Source organism: Solanum tuberosum, unplaced genomic scaffold (assembly GCF_000226075.1).
Source record: "Solanum tuberosum cultivar DM 1-3 516 R44 unplaced genomic scaffold, SolTub_3.0 scf00324, whole genome shotgun sequence".
Lineage (NCBI taxonomy): Eukaryota > Viridiplantae > Streptophyta > Magnoliopsida > Solanales > Solanaceae > Solanum > Solanum tuberosum.
The window spans coordinates 510138-534265 of record NW_006239247.1 but is presented as its reverse complement, the minus strand read 5'-3'; the positions used below and the strand labels follow the sequence as shown (position 1 = coordinate 534265).

At 34.0% G+C, this 24128-nt stretch overlaps 3 protein-coding genes and 1 long non-coding RNA gene across 7 annotated transcripts; 1 reads left to right on the top strand and 3 right to left on the bottom strand.

Annotated features, from left to right (window-relative positions):
- Nucleotides 1-1584: 1584 nt before the first annotated feature.
- Nucleotides 1585-8742, bottom strand: LOC102588091 (phosphoglucan phosphatase DSP4, amyloplastic). 3 transcript variants are annotated; one of them, NM_001318586.1, is given in 15 exon segments: nucleotides 1585-1624; nucleotides 1654-1885; nucleotides 2128-2235; nucleotides 2416-2475; nucleotides 2946-3041; nucleotides 3191-3247; nucleotides 3471-3530; nucleotides 4499-4631; nucleotides 4857-4937; nucleotides 5043-5119; nucleotides 5192-5268; nucleotides 5714-5801; nucleotides 6315-6359; nucleotides 7586-7655; nucleotides 7811-7854. In NM_001318586.1, coding segments are annotated over 14 exon segments (1113 nt in total). In that variant the 5' UTR covers nucleotides 7837-7854; the 3' UTR covers nucleotides 1585-1624; nucleotides 1654-1750.
- A 1842-nt stretch (nucleotides 8743-10584) lies between these two features.
- Nucleotides 10585-11126, bottom strand: LOC107063239 (uncharacterized). Its single transcript, XR_001475162.1, has 2 exons — nucleotides 10898-11126; nucleotides 10585-10790 (listed from the first exon to the last, which is right to left on the bottom strand). It is a non-coding gene; the product is annotated as an uncharacterized lncRNA (long non-coding RNA).
- Nucleotides 11127-14092: 2966 nt separating this feature from the next.
- Nucleotides 14093-17065, bottom strand: LOC102587541 (uncharacterized). 2 transcript variants are annotated; one of them, XM_006360444.2, is made up of 5 exons: nucleotides 16960-17065; nucleotides 15287-15427; nucleotides 15079-15196; nucleotides 14798-14998; nucleotides 14093-14441 (listed from the first exon to the last, which is right to left on the bottom strand). In XM_006360444.2, the coding sequence occupies exons 2-5, from the start codon at nucleotides 15292-15294 to the stop codon at nucleotides 14247-14249; spliced, it is 522 nt and encodes a 173-aa protein (XP_006360506.1). In that variant the 5' UTR covers nucleotides 15295-15427; nucleotides 16960-17065; the 3' UTR covers nucleotides 14093-14246. The 2 variants fall into 2 exon arrangements, with proteins under 2 accessions (XP_006360506.1, XP_006360507.1); XM_006360445.2 differs by having other exon boundaries at nucleotides 15287-15370.
- A 154-nt stretch (nucleotides 17066-17219) lies between these two features.
- LOC102587217 (uncharacterized) lies at nucleotides 17220-23976 on the top strand. Its single transcript, XM_006360443.2, has 11 exons — nucleotides 17220-17379; nucleotides 18060-18489; nucleotides 18746-18842; nucleotides 19127-19234; nucleotides 19318-19542; nucleotides 19751-19869; nucleotides 19950-20411; nucleotides 21680-21788; nucleotides 21872-22473; nucleotides 23280-23447; nucleotides 23526-23976. The coding sequence occupies exons 1-11, from the start codon at nucleotides 17370-17372 to the stop codon at nucleotides 23722-23724; spliced, it is 2529 nt and encodes an 842-aa protein (XP_006360505.1). The 5' UTR covers nucleotides 17220-17369; the 3' UTR covers nucleotides 23725-23976.
- The last annotated feature ends 152 nt before the right edge of the window (nucleotides 23977-24128 follow it).

The following is a 24128-nucleotide window of genomic DNA, read 5'->3' as shown; positions in this document are numbered from 1 at the left end:
GAACTTATGATCAAGTAGAGCTGATGTTGAATATCAATTGAATTGAAAATCAAATTCTAACGTGACTTCAGAATAGGTTCAAAAGCTTTGATCGAAAACGTTTTCTATCTAGTGTCAATTGATCCTAAGCCCGACTCAAAATTCATGATACAAAAATCAAAATTAGAATAATGAAAAAAACGACATCGTGTTGTAATTTTATGTTTTTATCGTTTTATCATATTCGGTCAACAAAGTTCAGGTAATACTTTCAAAGTGAATCTCAACAGAAGAATCTTTCAAAGTGAATCGACAGAAGAAATACCGCAACAATTGTCCATAACAAAGTTGTTTCTCCCAAATTCAATGAACTACAATGCTTATTAGGATCAACTTCTTTTTGTTTTTGAGGCATGATTCGAAAGTAAACTATAGAAATTTTTATATTGATCTCAAGTTAATATACAATCTAATTCACGTTTAAATATATATAAATATTTAAAAATTTCCTAATGCATATATAAGGTCTATAAAAAAGTTAGTGAATTCACATTGATTCATCAACGAGACTCTAGATCTATCTTGGTTCAATTTAATGTAGTACAAAGTTTTTTTGGGGGATATTTTTCATATAATGTTTTAAGAAATAAATTTCTTTTAAAATTTATCTATAGAGTACTACTTTTTCAATAAAAGATTTTGACTCTGAATTGAGAATTTACTGTTTATTGTTCGTTATCATTATTTTACAATGTTAACACTATTAATTTTGAATATTATTTTTATAATAATAAGACCAACAAAAATCACCGACACGCCTAATTAATGCTTAAGCATGTGATTAGGAATCTAAAAGATATAGATTAGTCTTAGTTGTGACACTTGTGCTTACACATTATTTTCTTTTTACTCCGTTTCAAAAAGTATTTTTATTTTTATTTATTATTTTTAACATATCAAAAAGATTTATTTTTTTATAGTACATCCAACATTAATTGTTTATTCACAAATCATTTTCCAAGATCTAAAACTATATATCAATTAATATGAGTATTATAATAAAATACTCATATTAATAATTGTTTCTTACAACATACAAGTCCAAAGTAGACAAGTAAAAACGAACCTAGGCCAAATATTTTACTTTTCCCCAAGATTTAGAAGAATTGTGGGCTTTGAAGACCAAAAATTGTGGTTGAGGGTACTAGTACTCGTCTATCTTTAACCAGATCAGTCTTAGATTCTAGCAAGTCCAAAGTGGACAAGTAAAAACGAATAGAGGCCAAATATTTTACTTTTTCCCAAGATTTAGAAGAATTGTGGGCTTTGAAGACCAAAAATTGTGGTTGAGGGTACTAGTACTCGTCTATCTTTAACCTAGATCAGTCTTAGATTCTAGCAAGTCCAAAGTGGACAAGTAAAACGAATAGAGGCCAAATATTTTACTTTTTCCCAAGATTTAGAAGAATTGTGGGCTTTGAAGACCAAAAATTGTGGTAGAGGATACTAGTACTCGTCTATCCTTCACCAGATCAGTCTTAGATTCGAGCTCTGGGAATAGAGTTACCTTAGTTAAGGAATGTGTGTGACTTTTTCGGACGCAAATCCGGATTTAATCAAGTGTAAAAGCAAGTAGAAACCCAAAAGACAAAAAAAGAAGATTAAGCATGTTATTGTAAAACTGCATACTAATTACAACTGCATGAGTTAAATAGCAGATTATTGGCTTTGCTTACAATTATTAAGTGCATAGTAAGTAATAACTATTCCTTCATTCTACGTCTGCATAAGCTTCGAGAAATTGTTCGATTATGAGCCTTTCGTCTGAGGTAAGATCAGGGTCATCACCGGTGAGCCTCTTTCGTACTGCTACACTAGTGATGTTGTCTGGATTTTCGTCAAGAACCTGTTGGCACGTCCAAGTTGAACGTTAGAGGTAAGAGATGATAACTGTGAAGCCAAAGAATCGTTACTCTAGATTCAGCGTAAAAATTAGACATAAAGGCTAAACGCCCTCATCGTTGCAACATATGTATATGGTCAGTGATTCGCGTTAATGTATTGTTCCTCGGAAGAAGGCATAACTAGGACGAAACAGAGGAAGACATAGAACCTTTCTCTCCAAACCACGAAAAGTCAGTTTCTTACCTCTACATAGTTGTTGACATGTCCATCTTTGTTGGGAGAAGTGATCGGCTCAAACTCGTTGCATATCCATTCACCGTCAACAATGTACTTGTATTCATATATTCCTTCCTGTAAATAAAGACGACATTAGGATGACATCCTTTACGGAATTAGCCTTACCCTGCATTTCTGCAAGAGACTGTTTCCTAACTCCTGGTCACAAGGCAACAACTTTACTAGCTTCTCGACAATTTCCATCATTGAAAGAAAAAGGACGAAACAATTGCAAGCCTAAAACAACATACTTACATGCAAATCCTTCTGGAGAGTCCACAAACCTCGTTCCTCATCAAACTTTAAAGGTGTTCTCTGAAAAACATTATAACGTTCTTAAATAAGCTCTAATATTAAGCATGAAATAAAGTAGAGTAGCATCAAAGTGAGAAGAATATTTCATTAAACATATTTAAGAAAATGTAAAAGGCAACGAAACGCTACAACAATGGAAACCGTTGTTCTTATTCCAGAATGTACTTTCCCAAGTAGTAAGAACTCTTACGAGATCGAAGACAGGAAGTGTGATTGTCATAGAATAATTCTACCTGTAAACAGTGCATTGATCTTTGATAATATTATTATTGTAATATGATTATGACTTCATTATAAAACTATAGCAGTATATCATAGTGCTCAACTGAAGTTTATATATCATGTTGGGGGAAACTGACAGTCGAAATATGAAAATGATGAACTTCAGTATACTATGGTCAGCTGAAAAAACCGTAAAACATTCTGAAGAAAACAACTACTGGAGTACCATTGTGAGACTTGAATATTACCTGGCCCCAGCCAATATCAAGTCCAGATATTTCCACTGTCGTACAATTATCACCATGCCATGTCAACGTGACGGGCATCTTTTTAAGGCCTGTAAGCTTTAAACAGGAAGATACTCCGTCAAATTTCAAATTCACTTTGTCAAATGATGAAGTGCAATATATATTGCCATGCATCCCACACCAACACCAAAAGCCATAAGGTAAATACGGGAATGATAAATTGTTAAAACAACAATAGAACTCACAACGTCTGCTGTGGCACTTTTGATGGCATCAAGTTTCGGAAAGCAGGAGCGTTTGCTCTGCAAGAAGATATGGTCAAGATACGCAAAATCCAGTTCGAGTTGAAAAATAAAACATAAACATAGAATAAGTTTGGCTACTGCCAAACTCTTCTTCCTCAAGGACGATTATTCACAGTAAATATTCTCAAAGAACACTTGTGGTATAGCAAGCCATCCCATCCAGCAATAATAATATTTTCAAAAAGTGAAACTACATAACCAGCATAACAGGGAAAATTACCATGAGTAAATCAAAAGCTTCACTAAGCTTATAGCTTTGAACCCAGAACATATATGTCAACTGCAATTCAAAGTTCCAAATAGAATGTAAGTTCAATCACAACGTAACTTAAATAAATATTTCCAACGAATCGTGATTGCATTTCTACGTACACGATTCTTTTTCAAACAAGAAGTTACATGATAAATTTGATAAATAAAACAGCATAAAGGTGCATATCTGTAGAAATGTGACACAGTTTGCAATTTATTATCAAAGATCGGTCGGTGTCTCCTAAAGTACTACACTAACACATGGTTTTGTTTGAAAGCAAAACATCAGAAAAAAAAGTGTACTCTCTAACTTCTTAAGCATTTGAATGAGGTGATCATACGGTTCAACATATACAATAGGTTGATATTCTTATTTGGAGTATGACCAGCAATTGAATGGCCTCTTTTCCTACTTGTTTTTCACTTCCCCATGCAGGCTACTACGTACGCACCCTGCAAGCACCAGAGAGTCCATTGTCCGAGACGACTAATCATCACCCTACATCTTTGAGGTCTAGAAGAAGGCAGAACATGGACCAATGCCCACAGAAGGGCCCCACAGACAATGATGAAATTTCAGTAAACTTCTGCACTGCACTACCACAGCTCATGTAATCTAATATTAGTCCATTACCAAGGGACATTGAGTGTAAATTTCATATTGAAGAGGATGTAGGCCACTATAGGTATTTAGGGTCTTGCGTTAAGTACAAGTAATGAATATTAGTGCATCGACATTATTGTTTATGGATTAGCCAAGAACAAACTCAAGTAAATGAAAATAACAGGCACGGGTATATGATACCCTAGGAAGAAAAAGTTGCACATGATTAGTTGAAATCATTTTGTAGAAAGCACAGGTTCGTTGATAGAGTGTTAAATAATAGTAATAGAAAAAACTAAGGACTATGCTAGAGTTATAGCAACCTTCTCCTATCAATTACTTTAATGTGATTGCAGCCGTCAGACAACATAAAGAAACTCATAAGCACATACCGCAACTGCGGGAGCTCTGCCAATTCCAGCTGTGCAGTGTATGTAAGTCACACCTCCATTTCTATTGATGGCATTGTTCAGTATGCTTATTACGGCTGGAAGCCGCAACCTCAAGTCAAATGCATCAAAATCCCTGGTTCATCAAGCATACACTTACTTAGTGAATTAGCTTCATGGAATTAACTTTTCGAAATGCCTCATGCATCACACATTGTAGAAATTATATATAATTTTATAGAGCCACAAAAGCAAGATGCTTGTTCAATTTTCGGAACTTGTATGCACAACGATTCACTTGCAAGCGGCAATCACTGAGATAGAGATACATTCACTGCTGACATTTTTCTCTTAAACTAACCTTATTTCGGCACGCAAGTGTTCAATATCACCACATTTGTTGGCATATTCACGAATAGCATTGATATCAACCCCAAAGTATCTAGAAAATACTAATTAAGGACTTATAAAGAATATCGTAGATTGAGGGTGAAATGAATTTGTTGATCCGACATGAAACAATAATCATGACATATTTCATGGATACTCAAGATCTGGATTTTGTTGCAAGCAAAATATAGTTTTTACTCCAATGCTCCGAAGCTTGTCCACATCCTCAGGAGTCTGTCATTTTGTTGGAGTCAGAAAAAGAAGTGAAAAGGATACTATGTTTAAAGAAAACGAATTACACATTACCTGTAGACATGACCCAACAATCAAATCCGGACGGATGAAGTTGTAGTTCATTCCTAAGTCATGCCTATAAGTCAAGACTGCATTAAGAAAGTCAGCGACGATATCAGTGCCACACATATTAGTTAGTCAATAGGACTGTGCAAACATTTCTTGATTAGTTACGGACTAAAAGTGCATGTCATAATCCAAGAGTTGAGCTAATATAACTGAATCATGTCTACATAGAGCAAACTTGGATTTGCAGTTTGCACAAGGAAAGGATGTTCTTCAACAAAGGGGAAGGCAAGAAGGAGAAACAAAGAAGAGTAAATAGTAGAAAACGATAACGCATAACTTAACCTATTAGCTAACATGCATGTAATGTAGTTATGTAATAAGTTTTCTTTGATAAGTCAAGGAGACTAATAAGTTAAACAGCTTTCCTGTTCGGGTCGGAAAAAGTATGCATCAGAAAACTCCTCAAAGTAAAAGAACATGAAGTTCATAGAACTAAAAAAAAAACGCGTAGGAAGATAGACTTACCAGCTCCCATAGCTGCAGTCATGTCATGACTGTATGTATCGGATTTTTCCTCATCCTTCTCTGTACTAGATTCAGGACCAGATACAACCTAGAAAGAGAGCAAGTAAGCCAATGCCAATTCAGAAATGGATTAACATTTTTTGAAAACAACACGAGAAGTACTAGGCTTACTACAAGTCAATAAAGCTAATGATCCAAAAGATTTCGAGAAAATTGTTATCACAGAAAAAAACTATTTGACTCCCCTATAGTAACACCTTCACGTAGATTGGGACTGAGGGAGTATAACATACTCAATTTCAATAAGGTGCAGAAAGCAGGTTCCAATTTTTTCACCATTTCTGGCCATATTAGGACTTGAAAAATTAGTTTTAAGATGTGAAAGCAATGAAATGCCAGATTGAGTCCAAATCTATACATTTATCTCATAGAAACTTTTAGATCAGACAGCAGAAATCTTGGAGACTGTCGCTTCAAAAAGATGTATTAATGGATGAAAACAAAAAGCAGCACTTCGGCTTCTCATGAATAGGTAAAACAATTCAGCAGTTTCTACAATTCTTCAAACAATCTAATCATCAATCGTTGTTTCAAATATTACCTGTGCCACAATACTTAGACGCTGATCAGCAAATTTTGTCATCCCCTGTGAACAAAAAAGAAATGAGCATGATACAACAACAACTTTGAAAAGTATTAAGTAATATTTTAAACCACTTCGCAGTGTTGAGTAAAATACTCCACAAGAAATAGCCCTCCTTTAGCACCGAAGGGGGTGGACTAGTGGTCAATGAAGTGGTTTGAGAACTATGAGGTTTTCGGGCAAAAACACTAGCTAGGTGATTTCCTCCATCTGTCCAAGACTTGGTGGACAGAGTTATATGGTACCTCGCAAGCTGACTGGAACACCATGTTTGTAAAAAACAAAAAAAGATAGCCTCTTTTATTTACACAACTTACAATAGCACCCTCACACTCTCCATTTTTCTCGCACAGCCGTGACTTGTTTCTCTGCTTCTTTAGCTTCTCGTGTAGTTAAATGAGAAGAAGAGCTACACTTTTATAGAAACAAAACCATTAGCTCCAAGTAGCAGAAAAGCCATAGGAAAAATTGCTAAAACTTTCTCCACAACCCCAATAAACACGGTCCCCAAGTAGCTTTTTTTTCCTATAACTGTAGTGTCCAGGGCTAGCTTACACACCACTCGACTAATTCGACAAGGTATATATAACCTGCTACCTCCCACCAACACAAATATCAAGTAACTCTGTCCAATCTTAAAGAAAGTAATTTGATTTAGTATATCCAATTTCTACCAAATATGGTATCCATACCAACTTACACACACCTCGACTAATTCCACAACTACCTACCTGCTACCTCCCACCAGCACAAGTATCAAGTCATTTGATTTGGTATAGCCAATTTCTACCAAACGTGGTATCCAAACAACTTACACACCTTGACTAATTCTACAGGTACATGCTACCTCCCACCAGCACAAGTACCGAGTAATTTGATTTGGTATAGCCAATTTTTACCAAACATGGTATCCAAACAACTTACACACCTTGACTAATTCTACAGGTACATGCTACCTCCCACCAGCACAAGTACCGAGTAATTTGATTTGGTATAGCCAATTTTTACCAAACATGGTATCCAAACAACTTACACACACCTCGACTAATTCTACAGGTACCTGCTACCTCCCACCAGCACAAGTACCGAGTAATTTGATATGGTATAGCCAATTTCTACCAAAATGGAGATATACCCCCTACATAATTTTTCTTCCAATTACACTTATACAATACAAAAATCAAATTAATATTTTCAATCAAATCTAATTATCAATAAATGATCATTACCAGTGAAACAACAGTGGAAAAAGGCTTCCTTGAATTGCCTGTGAAGCTTCTTAGTGGTAAACCAGAGGATCTGAAAATCAAAAATAAAGTAAATTAATCCAACAAAAAACGAAACTTTTAAGGCCCGAACCACAATGGTCTATTATACGCAATCTTACCCTGCATTTTTGTACGAGACTGTTTAAATTCAAACAAAAAAGAATATATATATATAAATATATATACCTGGGAAGATTCTGAAGGCAATTCATTGGAAAAATTAATAGATTTGAAGCAGAGTTGAAGAAGAATGTGAATCTGATATGAACAATTTTTTATCCCTTTTTTTAATTTATCAGTTCACTGTATTATACTTTATTATATAGTTGTGTGATATTTTTTTCATTTCTTTGGCGTTTTGTATAAAGAAGATAGATTATTTATTTAACTAACTTCCAAATGAAAACTAAGAAGGCACTTTTTTCAAGATTCTCACAATACCCTTCAGATTTTTTAATGTTTTCATGGGGTAATTATGACTACGACAAACTTGTGCCACGAGTACACTAATAAATTTGATTTTTTTTTAAAATGAAAAATATATTCGAGTAAGATATTTTTATTTCTAGTTTCCTATTTATTTATTTTACATTTCGTCTATTAATATAGTAGTAAAAGATGTAGTATAATTTTGAAAGGATGAAAAAATATACTCTCTCCGTTTCAAAAGGAGTGGTCTAGTTTAACTTGTCACAAAATTTAAGTAAATAAAGAAGACTTTTGAATCTTGTGTTGGAAAATATATATAGATGGGGAAATTATAATATCAAAATAATAATACAAGAATTAGGATAAATGCTACTACAATAATATTCTTAAGTAATATATATGTATATATATATTTATATAATACTTGAGTCGTGCTAGACACTGTCCTAAGAAACTATTTCAGCGGTGTGAAATATTTCCCCAGGATTAAACAAGTCTTCCCTAATAAATTAGAGGACACATGAATCAACAAAATATAAATACTACAAAATAAAGCAAGTCGAAAGGGGATATTTGAAATTGGCTAAGTCTTACTCTTCACTTGGTTGTCTATCCTCAAAACTCCATCAACTACTATATATAGAGGAGCATAGCTTTGGAGGAAAACATATTACACAATATATCTTGGAGCCAAAGGGAGCATTACTTGGAGACAAAGGAGTTAAACTTGGGGACAAAGTAGATTAATACTTGGAGATTAAGTTTAATGACATAAGCACATTAGTCATCAACTTAATGACATAAGTGCTTATGTCACAAATTAATAGTGTCCAAAATATGTCTTAAATTATTTTAAAATATCCAACATCTTGTGGTCTTAAATTAAAATTATGTCAAATGTACAAAATTGTCCTTTAATCTTGTGGCCTTAAACATGTCACGTGGAAAGTTAAAACTAAAATGTTACCAAAAAAAAAAAAGAGGTCATTTTTTTTTAAAACAAACTAAATAGGAAAGTGGGTCATTCTTTTTTAAACGGAGGGACTATGTAATTTGTGTATACCTATTATAATTTAGTGTCACTAATAAAAAATTTGACTATTAAAGGATTTATGATGCATAGTTGTCTCTAATAAAAAATAGGGAGAAAGGACAAATATACCTCAGAACTATCGTAAATTGTATACAAATATCCTCCGTCATACTTTTGGGACATTGATGCCCATGTCATCCAAAGACTAGAGCATATATGTCATTCACTCTAACGAAAGACTAAATAGGGACACATGGCGCAATTTTATTCGTCGATCCAATATTTAATAAATGTCGGTCGGTGGATAAGATTATGACATGTGTATGTCCGTTAGTATAAATGGTATATATGCTCTAGTTTTTGGACGGCAGGGGCACCAATGTCTCAAAAGTATTGACGGAGGGTATCTGCATACCATTTACGATAGTTCAGGGGTATATTTATCTTTTTTACCTATAAAATATAATAGTTTTTTCTGAGCGGTCAAAAATATATAACTTCCCTTATTATTAATAAACTTATTAATTTTCTATACATTAAGAGCAATTTTGATCGTTTTCTCCTCTATTTGTCTTAATTTAGGTGATATTATTAAACCTTATTTATTGAGATAACCAAAAAAATAATATCCAAATTATGAACAAGTGGAACTGTTATTATATAATTGTAACGCCTGAACCAGCTTATTCAAGACATATATCGATATATAGTTAAATAAAAAAAGTTTGATAATAGGTGCTTTGGATTATGGTTTAATAGTTCACTGAATTTATAAGTACTATCGAGGGTTATAGTGAAATGAATATACATTTTTTTGCTCTTAATCAAATATTTTGAATTCGATCACTGAATATGGAGATAATGTCTTACCCCTTTAATTGATTTTACGAGGCACATCTAAATTAATATGATCTCCCATCAAATTACTGAATAAAAAACAAAAAATATTATTTCACTAGATTAATAATCAAAATCTTGAAATATTCTGAACATACATGACAATATTTAAGTATATACCACAATACTTTGATGAAGTTGAAGTATATGCATCTAATTTTGTAACATAAAATTTTAAAACCACCATTAAATGCTAATTAATATATCTTGATCCAACAATGAGATAAAAAAACTACCTTTCATGTAAAAATATATATAGTGAAAATAGAGGAGTAGTGCTTTCTGTTAATCATTTGCTAAGAATTATCATCTCCTTTTTGAATTAAACATTCGTATTATGAAACTCACCAATCTGATTCATCAGAATTAGTAAATTTTAAATACCGAATAATTAACAATCAATAGATGAACATGCCCAAATTCTTTGCAAATCCTTTTGGAAATCTTGATCATCCAAAAGGCCTTGATGAACATGTTGACTTTGCTCAATAAGTCCTACAACTCTTGAATTAATCACACATAAATTTTCTGAAATAATACATTTTTCTTCTAATAAATCCTTCTTCAAATTTTAAAATTGATTTTTGATATTCCCAACTTCTTCACACCAATTTTCAACTTCTCTTTTTCTTTTTCTTTTCCTTTTTTCTGCTTCTTTCACTTGTACCTCAATTTCTAATGATATGCCATTTAATACCTTCATATTGTTTTCAAGGCTTTGCAGATTGTACTCAAAGCTTTCTTGGTTGTTCCTTATGAAAGAATCTACCATATCAACCTCCATATCCATTTTGTGCCAAAATTATTCTACATATAAAATCAAAAAGAGGAATTTAGATAATCATATGTTTAAAGTGAAAAATAGAAAAAAATGTAATAAAAAATGAAAAAAAATTCACTAGTACTATATATACCTTCGATATCCAAATAACAATAACAACAATTAATTCAGCATAATCTTACAAGTAAGATATGAAAAGGATAGCGTGTCTACACATGTCTTATCTCTACCTTTGAGATTGACTGTTTATAACAGACTCTCGATAGAACGAACAACGAAAAAAGGATAAACCTTTGATATCCAATTGTTAATAGTCAAATATTGAACCATTAACACTTGATAGGAGGAGAAGAGGCTATGCCTTTTTTTTTTTTTTTTTATATATATATAGACATTAGACAAGATGGATTTGAAAATTAAAATATAGAAATTATAATATTAGAAGAAAATAAAAAGTCAATTTTTTTTTTGTAAAGTACATATCACGTAGTAACAAGTTGGCTGAAATATAAAAATTATGTGAAGAGATTAGGGAAGATAATGAAAGGGGTAGGAATTTGGAAGCAACTTAGAAAATTCCTTGCAAGTGTAATAATTTAATTTAATGGTTAATAGATACACCCTAGATTAAAAGGCATAAAGATATCATAAACTTGATCATCCAATTATTTTCTATATAAAAACCTAAAGAAACTTTCTTAAGTCTTTCTTTTCATCGATTCTCTTTTGGTATCTTGTACCCACATTGAAGGAACAATAATAACAATCAGGGTCGACTCAACGATATTAGGGGTCTAAATCAAAATTTAAGAAAGGAGACCTAATATTATTTTTTTCATCATATATACTTTTATTTAAAATCTATTTTTCTAGTTATTTTAGATGTGAAGTCATTAATTAACTACTGTTTTATAATCAATTTGTTTTAATAATTCCTTTTCAAATGATGATAAAATAGTTAATTCATTCAGTCTCTCTTGAGACATTGTTGGTCTTAAAGAAGATTTAATCAATTCTAATTTCAAAAAAACTTCTTTCAGCTGAAACAAATAAACTGTTAACATTATTCTATAATCAATATGTGTATTTGGCAAAGAATCGGGTCTTTTTATTTGATTGAGTATATCTTCTACTTGTATTATTTCTCATTAACACTTTTAATTAAAAAAATAATCTAAATCATTAATATTAAAATAACTATTATGTGTTAAAGAAAATTCAAGGTTAAGACAATATTTTTTTAAAGGGAAAATTGTATAAAATAGCAAACTATTAATTAAAATTAAATATTATAACACAATTTCATTTAATTCTAATCCATAGCAAACACTTTGTCATTCGCCTCTCTCCCCAAATATCTCGCTCGCCTCTCTCACTTTATAAACACAAATGTATAAATTATGTTTCTGTTTGTATAAAGTGTGAGAAAACTGTATATACAAAAACAAATACATATCTTTTCGTTCGCCTCTCTCCCCAGATATCTCGCTCGCCACTCTCTCTCTCGCCTCTCTCACTTTATACAAACACAAATGTATAAATTGTGTTTGTGTTTGAATAAAGGGAGAGAAAATTGTATATACAAATACATACATTTTCGTCCTATACACTTATAATTATACATTACAAATCTTCCCCTGCCTAGTTCTATTTTGCCTTTCTTTAATTTCTTTCTCGCTTTATACAAAAAAAATATCTTATTTGTATACAGATTCCAAATATATACTTATATAATTGATTCTTTGTATAAGTACACCGAAATATACATATTGATAGAGTTTGCTATGGAGCGCAATTATGCAAACTATAGTTATAGCATACAAATATGATTTTTTTTTGCTAAACCTAAAATTTACTCTTTAAAAAATTATCATCATGTAGTAATCTCAATATTTTACCACTAAATAAGAAATAAAAAATATTTTCATATGCTTCAATTGGTTCAAATCAGAATGCGTATGCAAATCAACATTCTAGGTGTTAACCCCTTTTTTTTTTTTTTTTTTTATGAAAAAGGTAGCAACAACCACCATAAAATACCTAAGTGTAATCCACAAAGAAGGGTATGGGGAGAGTAAAGTGTGTGTAGACCTTACCACTTGTCAAGAAAAAACCGTCCAAAGTAGTATAGAGAAAGAAACAGCAAAACTGAAAATAGTCATGGCAAAGTAGTATAGACAACTTGAAAAATCATCCTAAACAATAGTCATATAATGATAATCAAAGTGTAAAAACAATAGTCATACGAAGATATAATGAAAATCAAAGTTTAAAAAGTTAAGATCAGATGGAGTTGTGATGGTAATAATGTCTAGTATCTGCAACAATACCACCATTAATGGTCTCAACCACAACTTGAGGAGGATATGGTTTAGTCCAAGAGCTGGTCATGCTATAGGTATTGAATTTTCTGAAACTTGTAAGTATTATTCTATCTTTGATCCAATTACTATTTAACATGCTGAAGCTCATCAACTTTAGCTATTTATAGGTATGCTTGAGTGTTTGCTCTTCATTTGTTCAGCTTCTTGATTTATAAGTATATGGTTGGTGTGAATGGAAGTTTGTTAGCAAGGCCCGCTGGGATGACAAAATGATATGCAGTTGTAGTGCGTGCATTCATCTAGAATAGAATTCTGAGAAAGTACCTGCATGCTGCTTAATGATATAGAAGTGCCTCCTTGTATGCCAAACTACTTGAGAGTGACTCACTATTTATCAGAAAGGAACTACTCATCTATGTAGATGATATCGTCTGGAAATAGTTGAAGGAAGCATTTAAAATGAAAGAAGATATCGGTGATCAAAGATTACATCTATGTAGATACTAATGCCAACCTAACAATATGATGATTACATCACAACTAATAGTGACTGACTGACAAAATCAAAGATTGATTGGGAAATTGCAAACAAAATTCCCATATCATATGCTGAACAATTATTCTTCTATAGTAGGATAAGTGGCTTCTAAATCGACCAGAATAACTCATCCAAACGCACTCCATTATCCAAAATATAACCATCTGTTTCCAATGGTTCTCCAGCGCATAGTCGTATGGAGTTTTATCCTTTTGGGTGCGCACAGGATAAAACTCCCGCTCCTATGCAATAGCTCGCAAACCACATAGGAGAAGTAACCCGCACTAGACAAGTCCGGTGCAACGAGCTCGACTCAGAAGGCAAACTCTTTACTTTTGCTGGCAAGGGGTTTCAAACTACTCGTACGAGCATATTTAACTTCCAATTAATTAAAATATGCTCTTTTAGTCCTTTAAATTCCACGAATCATTGGTAAATTATATGAGCATGTTTAACTTTCAATAAATTAAAGATATTCTTTTAGTCATTTACCTATGATATACATTCAAACTTCATTATAACAATATTCTTGTCTTAAAACAGTTCCTTTTTCCTCAAGCCAATATCAAGATTGATAACTGAGTGCAAATAAGCATTCTAAACCGTTTCTGTTCAAGAATTCACACACTGGTGTCTACTTCAGGCTCAGCCTCTATCTTTTCTCCATCAGGAGCTTCTTTTTCGTCTGTAGGCGCAGTTCCTTCTTCAGACTGCATTTGAGTTGGAGAAGGCGGCAACAGCTGCACCACATTTTCCACAAGCTCTTCCATTGTTTCTGCAACTTCCTCAAGATGGGCATCATATTTCCTTAATATCTGATATACGTCAAGAAGAAACAAATATATGTCACAACCTCAAGCAAAATAAACATAACATGTTAATGATAGTTCCGCCTCTGCAGTTTAACATACCCAAGGATCCCAACAATCATTGTTAATGACTAAAACATGACTGATGCACCATTGTTATTTGCTCAAATTAGATGAGGTAAATAAACCATATCTTCTATTTCCTACTTCCTATCCATTGAGGAAAGGTCATTTCTCGATATTGTCCATTCCTTACAAGTATTTGTGCAACAATAAAACCACAGTTCATAGACATCTAACAAGTTGTGATGCTGCAAGTTTAAATAGTCAATATACCAAGAACATCATCTTTTCGAAATTACCGGATAAAGTTCAACGAGTGAAGATGGCCTGATATTGATGATGTTAACCGTCTCAACATGCTTAAGTTTGATACATTTACATTTTTCCGGTTTGATACATTTACATTTTTCCAGTTTGATACTTTTACATTTTCCCATGAGTTCACCAATCACTTGTCTTGTCTGATTGCAAGCAGCAGTTTGCTCTAAATAATCATACACCTAGAAGATCAGAAACATTAGATATTGCCGGGCACAACGAAATACTCTCAAACAACAACTTCAATAATGTAACTTCCAACCTTGAACTCTGATGGTGCAATGGGGACTATGACCCGCGTAGGATCTCTTCCTGCACCTCTGGAGCGTAGAAAATCAAGCACCTCAAAATTTGTGAGAGCACCTGCATCTGCTTTGAGGCTGCAAAAAATAAATAACAAAGACCATGTACTTAGTAGCTCAATGAAGCAATGGGCTTCAATCAGGAACAAAGGCATAAAGAGCTCATACATCTTCATCACCAGAAGCCAGGACACCGTGTTCAAACTATTATTCTTCAATCACTTACAAGGAGTTGCTTGCAGAGGGATGTATCTGTAATTTGGAAGGGAAAAAAACAAGCATGAGCCTTGTTTTTCCTTTTATCTTTTCCTGCAAGAAAGTGTTTTATAAGGCTTTCTCTTGGTACATAATCGTTAGTCAGCATTTAAACCAAGTCTAATCAGTTGTAGGCTAAGAAAGCTTCAGAACTTAATGGTCAGGGCTTCACAAGATGAATTGCCGATTAAACCAGAGTAGTTGAAAAAAAAGATCACAAAGTCTTCCATGTTTCTCCTACTCTCCTTTTTATTTTGCAAGGGGAGTGGGCAGGAGAACATTTATGATATGCTACTATTACTTTTCATGATGGGGAGCAGTCTCTTTTCAAGCTAATCAAGTTAGTACCACAACATGTTTAGAATGACCCTTAGTTTATTTTAATGTCCAGCGAAGATACACAATGTCACATGTGTAGTTATCATTAGAGTAGTTTGTGATCCTTTTTAGTGTTGTGTAACTTCTCGGTTTTGTCATGATACTTGTCTATTGGTGCATCCAAGTTCTCACATTGATTTTATGCTATTCATGTTTTCTGTTTCTCATGGATTGGCTATTAATCATATTACAGTTTAGTAACCAAACTGGTATCATTTATCTATCATGAAGTTATTTCACTGTAAAATGATAAATGTTACTGTACAATTCCAATATATACATGGAAAAAGCATCAAACTTTTAACGAGATAACATAGAGATCATGTGTAATATCTTAGAATTCCTATATAAAGGATCACATAACCCACAGAACAACAACAACATATCCAGTGTAATCCCACAAGTGGGGTCCAGAGAGGATAGATATATGCAAACCTTACCCCTACCTTGTGGAGGTAGAGAAGTTGTTTTTGAAGTACCGACAACTCAAGTGCGGCAAATCAAAGTAGTTATGAAAAGGGAAAAACGATAGTGAAGAAAACATGATAACTAATAAGAAAAGCAGTACAAAGCATTCAGAACAAAGAACAGTAAAATAGTGCAATAACCGAAACACAATAAACAACACATAACTCATCCCACATGTGTAATTATCATTTTTTTTTTTTCATGTATAGAGAAGATACTCAAAAAACTTGCTCCCTTCGATACAAAGGGGCAAAGAAACATCGGAAGATGTTCAAGTCTAGTTTCGGGTGAATTAAGCAGTCAAAAATTGAATGAAATTCCCTTATATAGCTCAAACACACCCACCTTCTATCTCAAAGTACAACTTGCACTCAAGCGCGTAACCTAGTGGTCAATGTGAGTTTCGAACCACAAGCTCTCAATTACAAATTCCATTAGAGACATTACTTCCTATGTTTCCTAACCTTGGTGGACAAAATATTTGGTATCGTGTGGAATTAGTCGAGGTGCATACAAGTTAGCCAAAACACCACAGTTATTAAAAAAAGTACAAGTTAAAATCCATGAAAATAAGCAGCAGCAGCAAAGGGAAACCAAATAAACCAGCAAAGAAGAATTCAGAAAACTGAAAAATATCCATAAAGACATAATTTTTATGTAAACAATTCATTCAAAAAGAAAAAATATCGCTCGTCCTAGAGATTCTAAAGCTTAATTTAATGGAGAAAGAAGTTAGTTACCTTTCTTTACCACTGAAATTGCAGCGATGGAGGAAACAAGTGAAACAAATAATGGAGGACCAAAAAAGAAGTTATTAGGGCTTTGCTTTTTAGTGAGGGTATTATTGGAATCAAATAAACTATGCCCTAAACATCCGGCACATTATGAGAAAACATACACTCCCTCTGTTTCAGTTTATTTTTCTGTAAAACTTGTTTGTTTTTATATTTCTTATCCGATTCGATATTTGTATTAAAGTCCGACCTTTAAAAGTTAATTTACCATATTGCCCTTGTTTTGAAAAGTTTATTTAAGGGATAAAAGGGTAAAAACATTTGTTATTACATTACATAGATGTGGTGCAATTCAAAAGGGGTTTAAGGGTTTAAGGGGTCAGCGCAGAAAGAGAAGCTCAAATTGGGGCAGCAGAATGAATAAAGGTTAGATTTTTTTCTGTAACCCACAAAGCATTCTTAGGAAAAAACATGAAATAAAGTTTTCCTTGTTGATTCTTGATTTTGGTGACCCAATATTTAATTACTTGTAAAAAGATAAACTTTATTTTCTATGTTTAGAGAAGAAGCTAGTTGTTGTTGTTTTGGACCAAAAGTTGCTGAATTTTATGTGAAATTGCCCATGAATGGCTGCATAATTGTAATGGAGGAGTCAGAGTGCCAGTGTCATTATGTTTGCAAGTGAGCTATCAAGAAGTTGTGATTTTGAGTTTGAGCTTTTAAAGTTGTGATTTTGTTTGGACATGTGTTTTACTTGGAGAAAATTTGAACTTTTGGGAGTGAAAGTGAAATTTGTAAGTGAATCTACCAATATCCGGGTATTGGCTTAAAAATGTTAGATTTTTTGGGTCCATTAGGCTTATGAAAGCATTATTAACACCTAACATATGAAGGCATATGAGAAACATGAGATTTTTTGGGCATCAGGGTATGTTGAAAATAGTAATTTAGGATGTTAAATAAATGAGAGTTTTAGAATGTTTTCTACTTGCCTCCCTTTCTTTTTGTTCTTTTTATTCTTTTTCTAATTCTACTATTGAATACATGTGTGACTAGTGAATTGAATCTACCTATATTTGACAGAGTTGACATTGGTTTTTGTCCAGATAAAGGCAAACTTCGAACAGTAGCAGGTCCGCCTCGAACCCTTAATGTGAACAAATTTGCTGAGTCTCGAGCTTCTGAACTTGAATCTCTCCACTCAATTGTAAAAGAGCGTTTAAGTAATGACTTTAGATCTAAAAGAAGCAAGAGAAGGCGAACAACTGGGCATGACAATAGAGTGGCAAAAAGTAGAGTTAGAAAGAAGCAGAAACTAGGAGAGGAGAATCTCAATAAATCAGACAATTTGAAGAACGATAAAAAGGCGCTTCCACGCCATGTTCGTAGGAGAGTTGAGCTTAAAAAGAATTCTCTGAACGGCTTCTCAACTTCAGGAGATGGGACTAAGAGACTCAGAACCCACTTGTGGTATGCTAAGCGTTTCACAATGACAAAACTTTGGGGATTCTACCTTCCCCTTGGTGTGCAAGGCAGGTAATAATAACTTTCTGCTCTTTGCCAATATATCTGAAGTGCAGCTACAAATTTTTTAACTTTATCCTAGTGCATTGAAAGGAAACATTTGTTATCTTGTGCTTAAACAAGAAAAAGACCGTTGTTTTACTAATTAAAAAGAAACACATTTGTTCATTGTTCAAATTGCGATTTTTGCCTTGTTGTATTCTCTCTGTTGTGGGAAAGAAGGTCTTTTGTCTGTTTATATTTCATTGATCATGAATATATGATGCAGGGGGAGGGGCTCGAGAGCTCTTCTGAAGAAACTACAAGGAGGAGTACTTGTACATGACGCAAGTTACTGCAGTGCTGTCCAGTTGGAGGGTCCACAGGCAGGCATTTACTCACTCTTTCCTGCCAAAATCTTACTTGATAATTGTTCTTCTCTTTAAATTATTTCCTTTTGGTGCCTGGATTACTTAGAAAGTGATGACATAATTAAATAAATATTTGTCTTATAAAGAAAATTAAATAAGCAATTGTATGTATTTTTTATCTTATGTTGGCCCATAACTTGCAATTATGGGCCCAGAAAAAAGGATTAGCAAGGATAAAGTTGACGTCTGCTAGCTAGAGATTGAGCTTATATAACATGGTCATTCACATTTTCTTTCAGGATTTGTTGATGTCAATCCTGAATACTGTGCTTGTGCCTTCTCCATGCTCACATTGTGAGGATGCTCGTAATGACGTACTCTCTGGTGCTATCTATGGTAGTGCTGAGGTGGGTGGTCCATCTTGGTATTTTGATTAAAGTGATATGCCCTCCAAAATTTGCTTGCTTGATACTTGTGTTTCTTCTGGCAGCTCCATCATGTAGGAGCCACTTTTTCTAAGACAATTGCTCCTGTAACCTATATGTGGCAACCGCAGCAGTGTAGGAAAACTGATACAAAGGTCGATAATGCCGATATATGTGGTGAACAACAGAAGATTGATGGATGCGCTTCTTTAAGAAGGCTATGGGTTTGGATACATGCTGCTGCTTTCAGTGAAGGATATAATGCTTTGCAAAATGCTTGTGAAAGGCAGGTTGAGTAAAGAATCATGTGGTGTCCATTTCTAATGCTATATATAGTGGTCTCATTGTTACTTTCTTCGGTCTCAGATGGTATAATAAAATGGTGATGGCTGAATACGCATTCCTTTTTTATTATAAATGCATACAGTTTACTGAAGATGTGATTTACTTGCCTGTTCCTGTTGCTGTAGATCAGAAATAATGCTTCTTGGTATTCAGGTAGATGCTGCTGGCTCCAGAGTTAGTTGCATTTCCCTTGAGGATCATCTCGGGAAGTTGGAATTGATTGGATCAAGGGCATCTGAGCTTCTTCAAAAGCTTTTACATCCTGCAACCTGGTGATTTTTTTGAAGGGACAACCTTTCTATTTTAACTGATTTATGAACATGATTACTGAACGTCGTTGTTTTCTGTGCAGTTCTTTGGTAAATTCTTCCCCGGTGAAGTATGCATCCTTCATTGAGAATGACGACCAAATCCTTTCTTCAGCAATCTTTTCTCTCTTTGTCAATGATCCTCGATTTTTGAATAAAGATACTACTGATCCTTTGGAAGCAAAGGGTCAAAATATACTATCTTACAAGAAAGATGAGAAGGGAATTCCAAAAAGAGACATGAAGTTACTCTCTTGCTCGCCCTTAGAATGTGAAGGAAGTCCTGGCTTATCTGAGTGTATAGATCTCTGGGATGCTAAAGAAGGCATTGACCCTCCAATAGAAGAAAACATCCTGTGCATGGAGAAACACCATCAGCGTATGGAGTTGTTTCGCGTTGGTGATGTGAACTCACGCAGACAACAACCTTCTGTTGAGAGACGGTTTTCTAGAGTCTGCCCTATACTGCTTCTGAAAAGTGAGAACGAGAAAACTTCTATTATAAGGTGAATCTCCATGCATAGGCTTTGTAAATGAACATAAGTCTGATTTATATTTACACATGGTTGCTCAATATACTCACTTGACTAGAATACATATTGCATGTGCTGAAACTGAACTCTCATGCCATAAACACCTGTTCTCGAGTTTTGATGTCTTCAACCTTCAACTTGTGGCTAGGTTGATGTCATTATTTTCATACAACGTATTGTTCTGCTTTCACATCTTTTTCTGGTTTAGTTTGTAGGCTTAACTTTTGAGGAGGATACATACTTATACGCATCCACCTTAACGACACCACCATCTAATTACAAAAGAAAAGATGGTAACTGCACTTTCTATAGTTGATAGTGCAGGTAATTGTCCTATTGGTTTGTCCTAGTTTATGGCTTTCTACAGGTGTATCACGTAAGGTTATTAGTCAATAGAAACATAGCGTTTTACTTCTTTGCTAATTGCCTACCAGAAAGCTCAGTAGGAGCTTAGCTAGACAAGCAACTGTCAGCCCTCAAATGTCAGGGGAGAGATCCTTACCAATACATTCTCGATCTGGTTTCAAAGACAAAGCAAAAGGCATCTCTTATATTTCTACAAATAGAAATAAGAAATAAGTGAAAACAATTTTATAGAGAATAAGAAATGAGTAACATAAAATGCATATGCGTATGTGTCTTTGTGTGTGCCTCCTATCCCAGTTGTTTGTCTAGGTTGATTTTTCATGGAGATTAAGGAGAATAAAAATAAGTAGTTTTTATAATAGAGTTTGTAATAAATATGTTAAAATAATAATTATAGGAATTGAAAAGGGCATAAGATGTCACTTCAAATATGAAATATCAAATTAACTTTTGGAAGATGGTATATTTGCAATTCTTGGGAAATCATGATTTATGATTGTGCTAGAACTTTATATTTGTGTAACATGTTACTCATTTTTCTCTCAAACTTTTCAATACCAATAGCATAAAAACTAAATTTCACTATCAAGTATATATGTTCATATTTTTCCTTTAATTTATTTTGATCGTACACTTTTGTTAAGGTTACATATTCTTTCTTGAATAGCTGTTTTTTGGTCTTCTACAACAATCTTGTCACATCTCTTTTGCTGGTCTAACCACTTGGAAGAATCAGCCTTCAGAGTACTCACCTTTGAGTCTTCCTCAATTCAATTACTTAAGAAAATGTGGCAATTAAACATCATGCTTTGATAGGAATATCATGTTCTTATATAGAGAATACCTCATTGTTGTTCTTTTAAATCTCCCTTCAGATGGTCTATTATTCTTCCGCTGTGTTGGATCAAGGTCTTCTGGATCTCTCTTGTGACCAATGGTGCTCAAGCGATTGGTTTGAGGGAGAAGCATTGGATTGCTTGTGATGTTAGTATGCTTGTTCTGCTTTCGTTCTGAATTTGAGTTTGATATCAATTTTAGATCCTAATATATGTTTTTCCTCTTTGCAGCTTGGGTTGCCATGCTTTCCAAGGGAATTCCCTGATTGCAACGCACACTCTTGTTTTATAGCCTTGGAGGAAGCTGCTTATGATGAAAAGTCTGAGCTCCGTTCTCCTCACACAAGGACTTGGAAAGTTCCAGTTTCATCTCCATGGAACAGTGTCCGCCTTGCTCTAGAAGGACTCAGTGGGGCAGGTCATGATCGGATGCAACATGAACAGCTTTCTCCAAACGATATGATAAAGAACTTAGAAATGAGTACTCCATACTCGAGAAGATGCATAACTGACTCAGAGAGCAGTTGCAGTGCTCCATTCGAGGGATTCGTGGCAAGGACGTTTTATGTTCTGACTCAGTTTTTGGATGAGATCGGTGGTAGTCATCTACTTTTATTTCCCAAAGCGCTTCACAGGACAAAGTACATATCCAAATTAATGAAGGACGAAAAAATATTCAATGAGGATACAGTTAAGGGCATTTACCAGATAAATCAGGACCAAAAGCTGTGTTTGGTCAGAGTTATTCTGCATGCCCACAGAGAAGGTTCTTTCGAAGAAGGAGCAGTTGTTTGTGCACCTCAAATTGATGATGTAATGTTGTTCACAACCAGGTGACTATTATTATCCATTTTTGTATTCAGTTATTTGCTTGCCTTATCCCATTTAATTATATTTATTTGTTCATTTTAAGAATTTTATCTGCAACACAATTGCCTCTTCATTACAATATGCATGACTAATCCTACTGCTAGATGATGATGCTTTGATAACAAATATCTTTGGCAGATCACTTAGGACATGTAATATGCCAAAAATACGACTTCCATAAAAACATCTGGATAGAGCCTATGAGGTGGCAGAATTGGGAGAACATCATTTAGAAACACATTCATGTATGAGGCTCAAGTATTTGGCCGATCAGTAGATGCATTAGCTCTGTTCTATGATAATTCACCAATTCTAAGCAAGAGGACACTTGGCATTGGAAGTTCTGATGGGGCAGAATCACGGTTCTTTTGTAAGCTTAATTTGTAGGTTTATGAGGATTGAGTCATTTTTATTTTTCTCGAATAAGATGTTTACGAGGAATCATTTACCTGGGGATGGACAAAGTTATATCACCTTCACTAGCTAGTAGTCACTAGTTAGTATTTATAGACATATAGTAGTTACGCATGCTTAGTAGATTGTATACGATCTGTTCTTGTTATTTTGGCCTGTGCTTTGCCATTCAACTAAAGTCGGGAAATCCAATAGCCATTCTTGAAAACTCTGTTCAATTATTAGTAGGTTTGCATTTTGATGTTTAACAGGACTAATCTTACTGATGCTTGCCGAAACTAATTTTAAATAGAAGTAAAGGGAGAGCTTATAGGTGCTTCTTATTATCAAATGAACCTGTTTTTGAATTATGCAGATCAGAGATTTCCAAAGGAGAACTTCAAGTACCCGAGTCCTTTGTGAGATCATGCTTCTCTCAGCAAGCAACTGGTAAATGGGAATTTCAAGTACCTGAAGATCCTGCTGCCAAAGAATCTTATCGATTACCAATTGGCTTTATTACAACAGGATTTGTTCGAGGAAGGTTAGTAAACTAAACGTTAATTCTGGATGTATTTTCATCGTAGCAATTATGACTTGTACTGAGTTCTTTATCGTGCAGTAAGAAGCCAGTAGCGGTGGCTCTTTGCGAGGCTGTCTGTCTTGCTCATCTGAGAGAGGAACAGTGGAAAGCTGTAGGTGTTAGGAAAAGAAGGAAGGAGATATATGTCCTGGTTAGAAACTTAAGGTCCACAGCATATAGACTTGCACTTGCTTCTATCGTTCTCGAACAATGGAAAGATGATGTCGAATACATGTGATTAGACAAGAGGTTCGCGATGGTTATTTACAGTATTTATGCAGAAAACTCTTCCCAAAAAAAGACAGAGAAATTCCAATCTCATGTTTGGTATGTATTTTTTTTTCATTAGTTCATCCAAGAGCAATTAGTCTTAGTTGAAATTCTGATGGGAGACTTTGCTACATTGTATTTGGTTTGTATCATGGAGATTGTTTTTCTGTAGATTTTGTTACTCTATAAAGGAAAGTTGTTAATCAGACAACTTATACTATGTTTTTTTCATTCTTCTCTTACATTTTTTTGCTGAAAATATACAGCTTAACGCGTGATAGCAGGTTAGTTACCATTTTTACGAGGTCACCAATTATGTTATACTTATCATTAACATGTTATTTAACTTGACCTCAGTTGACATCTATGCTT

Excerpts from the sequence above, each read along its gene's own strand:
- LOC102587217 (XM_006360443.2), top strand. Across the intron at positions 19,543-19,750 it reads AAAATGCTTGTGAAAGGCAG|GTAGATGCTGCTGGCTCCAG; the intron begins GTTGAGTAAAGA and ends CTTGGTATTCAG. Across the intron at positions 19,870-19,949 it reads CTTTTACATCCTGCAACCTG|TTCTTTGGTAAATTCTTCCC; the intron begins GTGATTTTTTTG and ends TTTTCTGTGCAG.
- LOC102587541 (XM_006360444.2), bottom strand. Across the intron at positions 14,999-15,078 it reads TTGCACCATCAGAGTTCAAG|GTGTATGATTATTTAGAGCA; the intron begins GTTGGAAGTTAC and ends CTGATCTTCTAG. Across the intron at positions 14,442-14,797 it reads CACTCGTTGAACTTTATCCG|ATATTAAGGAAATATGATGC; the intron begins GTAATTTCGAAA and ends GACGTATATCAG.
- LOC102588091 (XM_006360446.2), bottom strand. The coding sequence starts at position 7,836 with ATGAATTGCCTTCAGAATCTTCCCAG. Across the intron at positions 6,360-7,585 it reads TTTCCACTGTTGTTTCACTG|GGGATGACAAAATTTGCTGA; the intron begins GTAATGATCATT and ends TTTTGTTCACAG. Across the intron at positions 4,938-5,042 it reads CAACAAAATCCAGATCTTGA|ATACTTTGGGGTTGATATCA; the intron begins GTATCCATGAAA and ends AGTATTTTCTAG.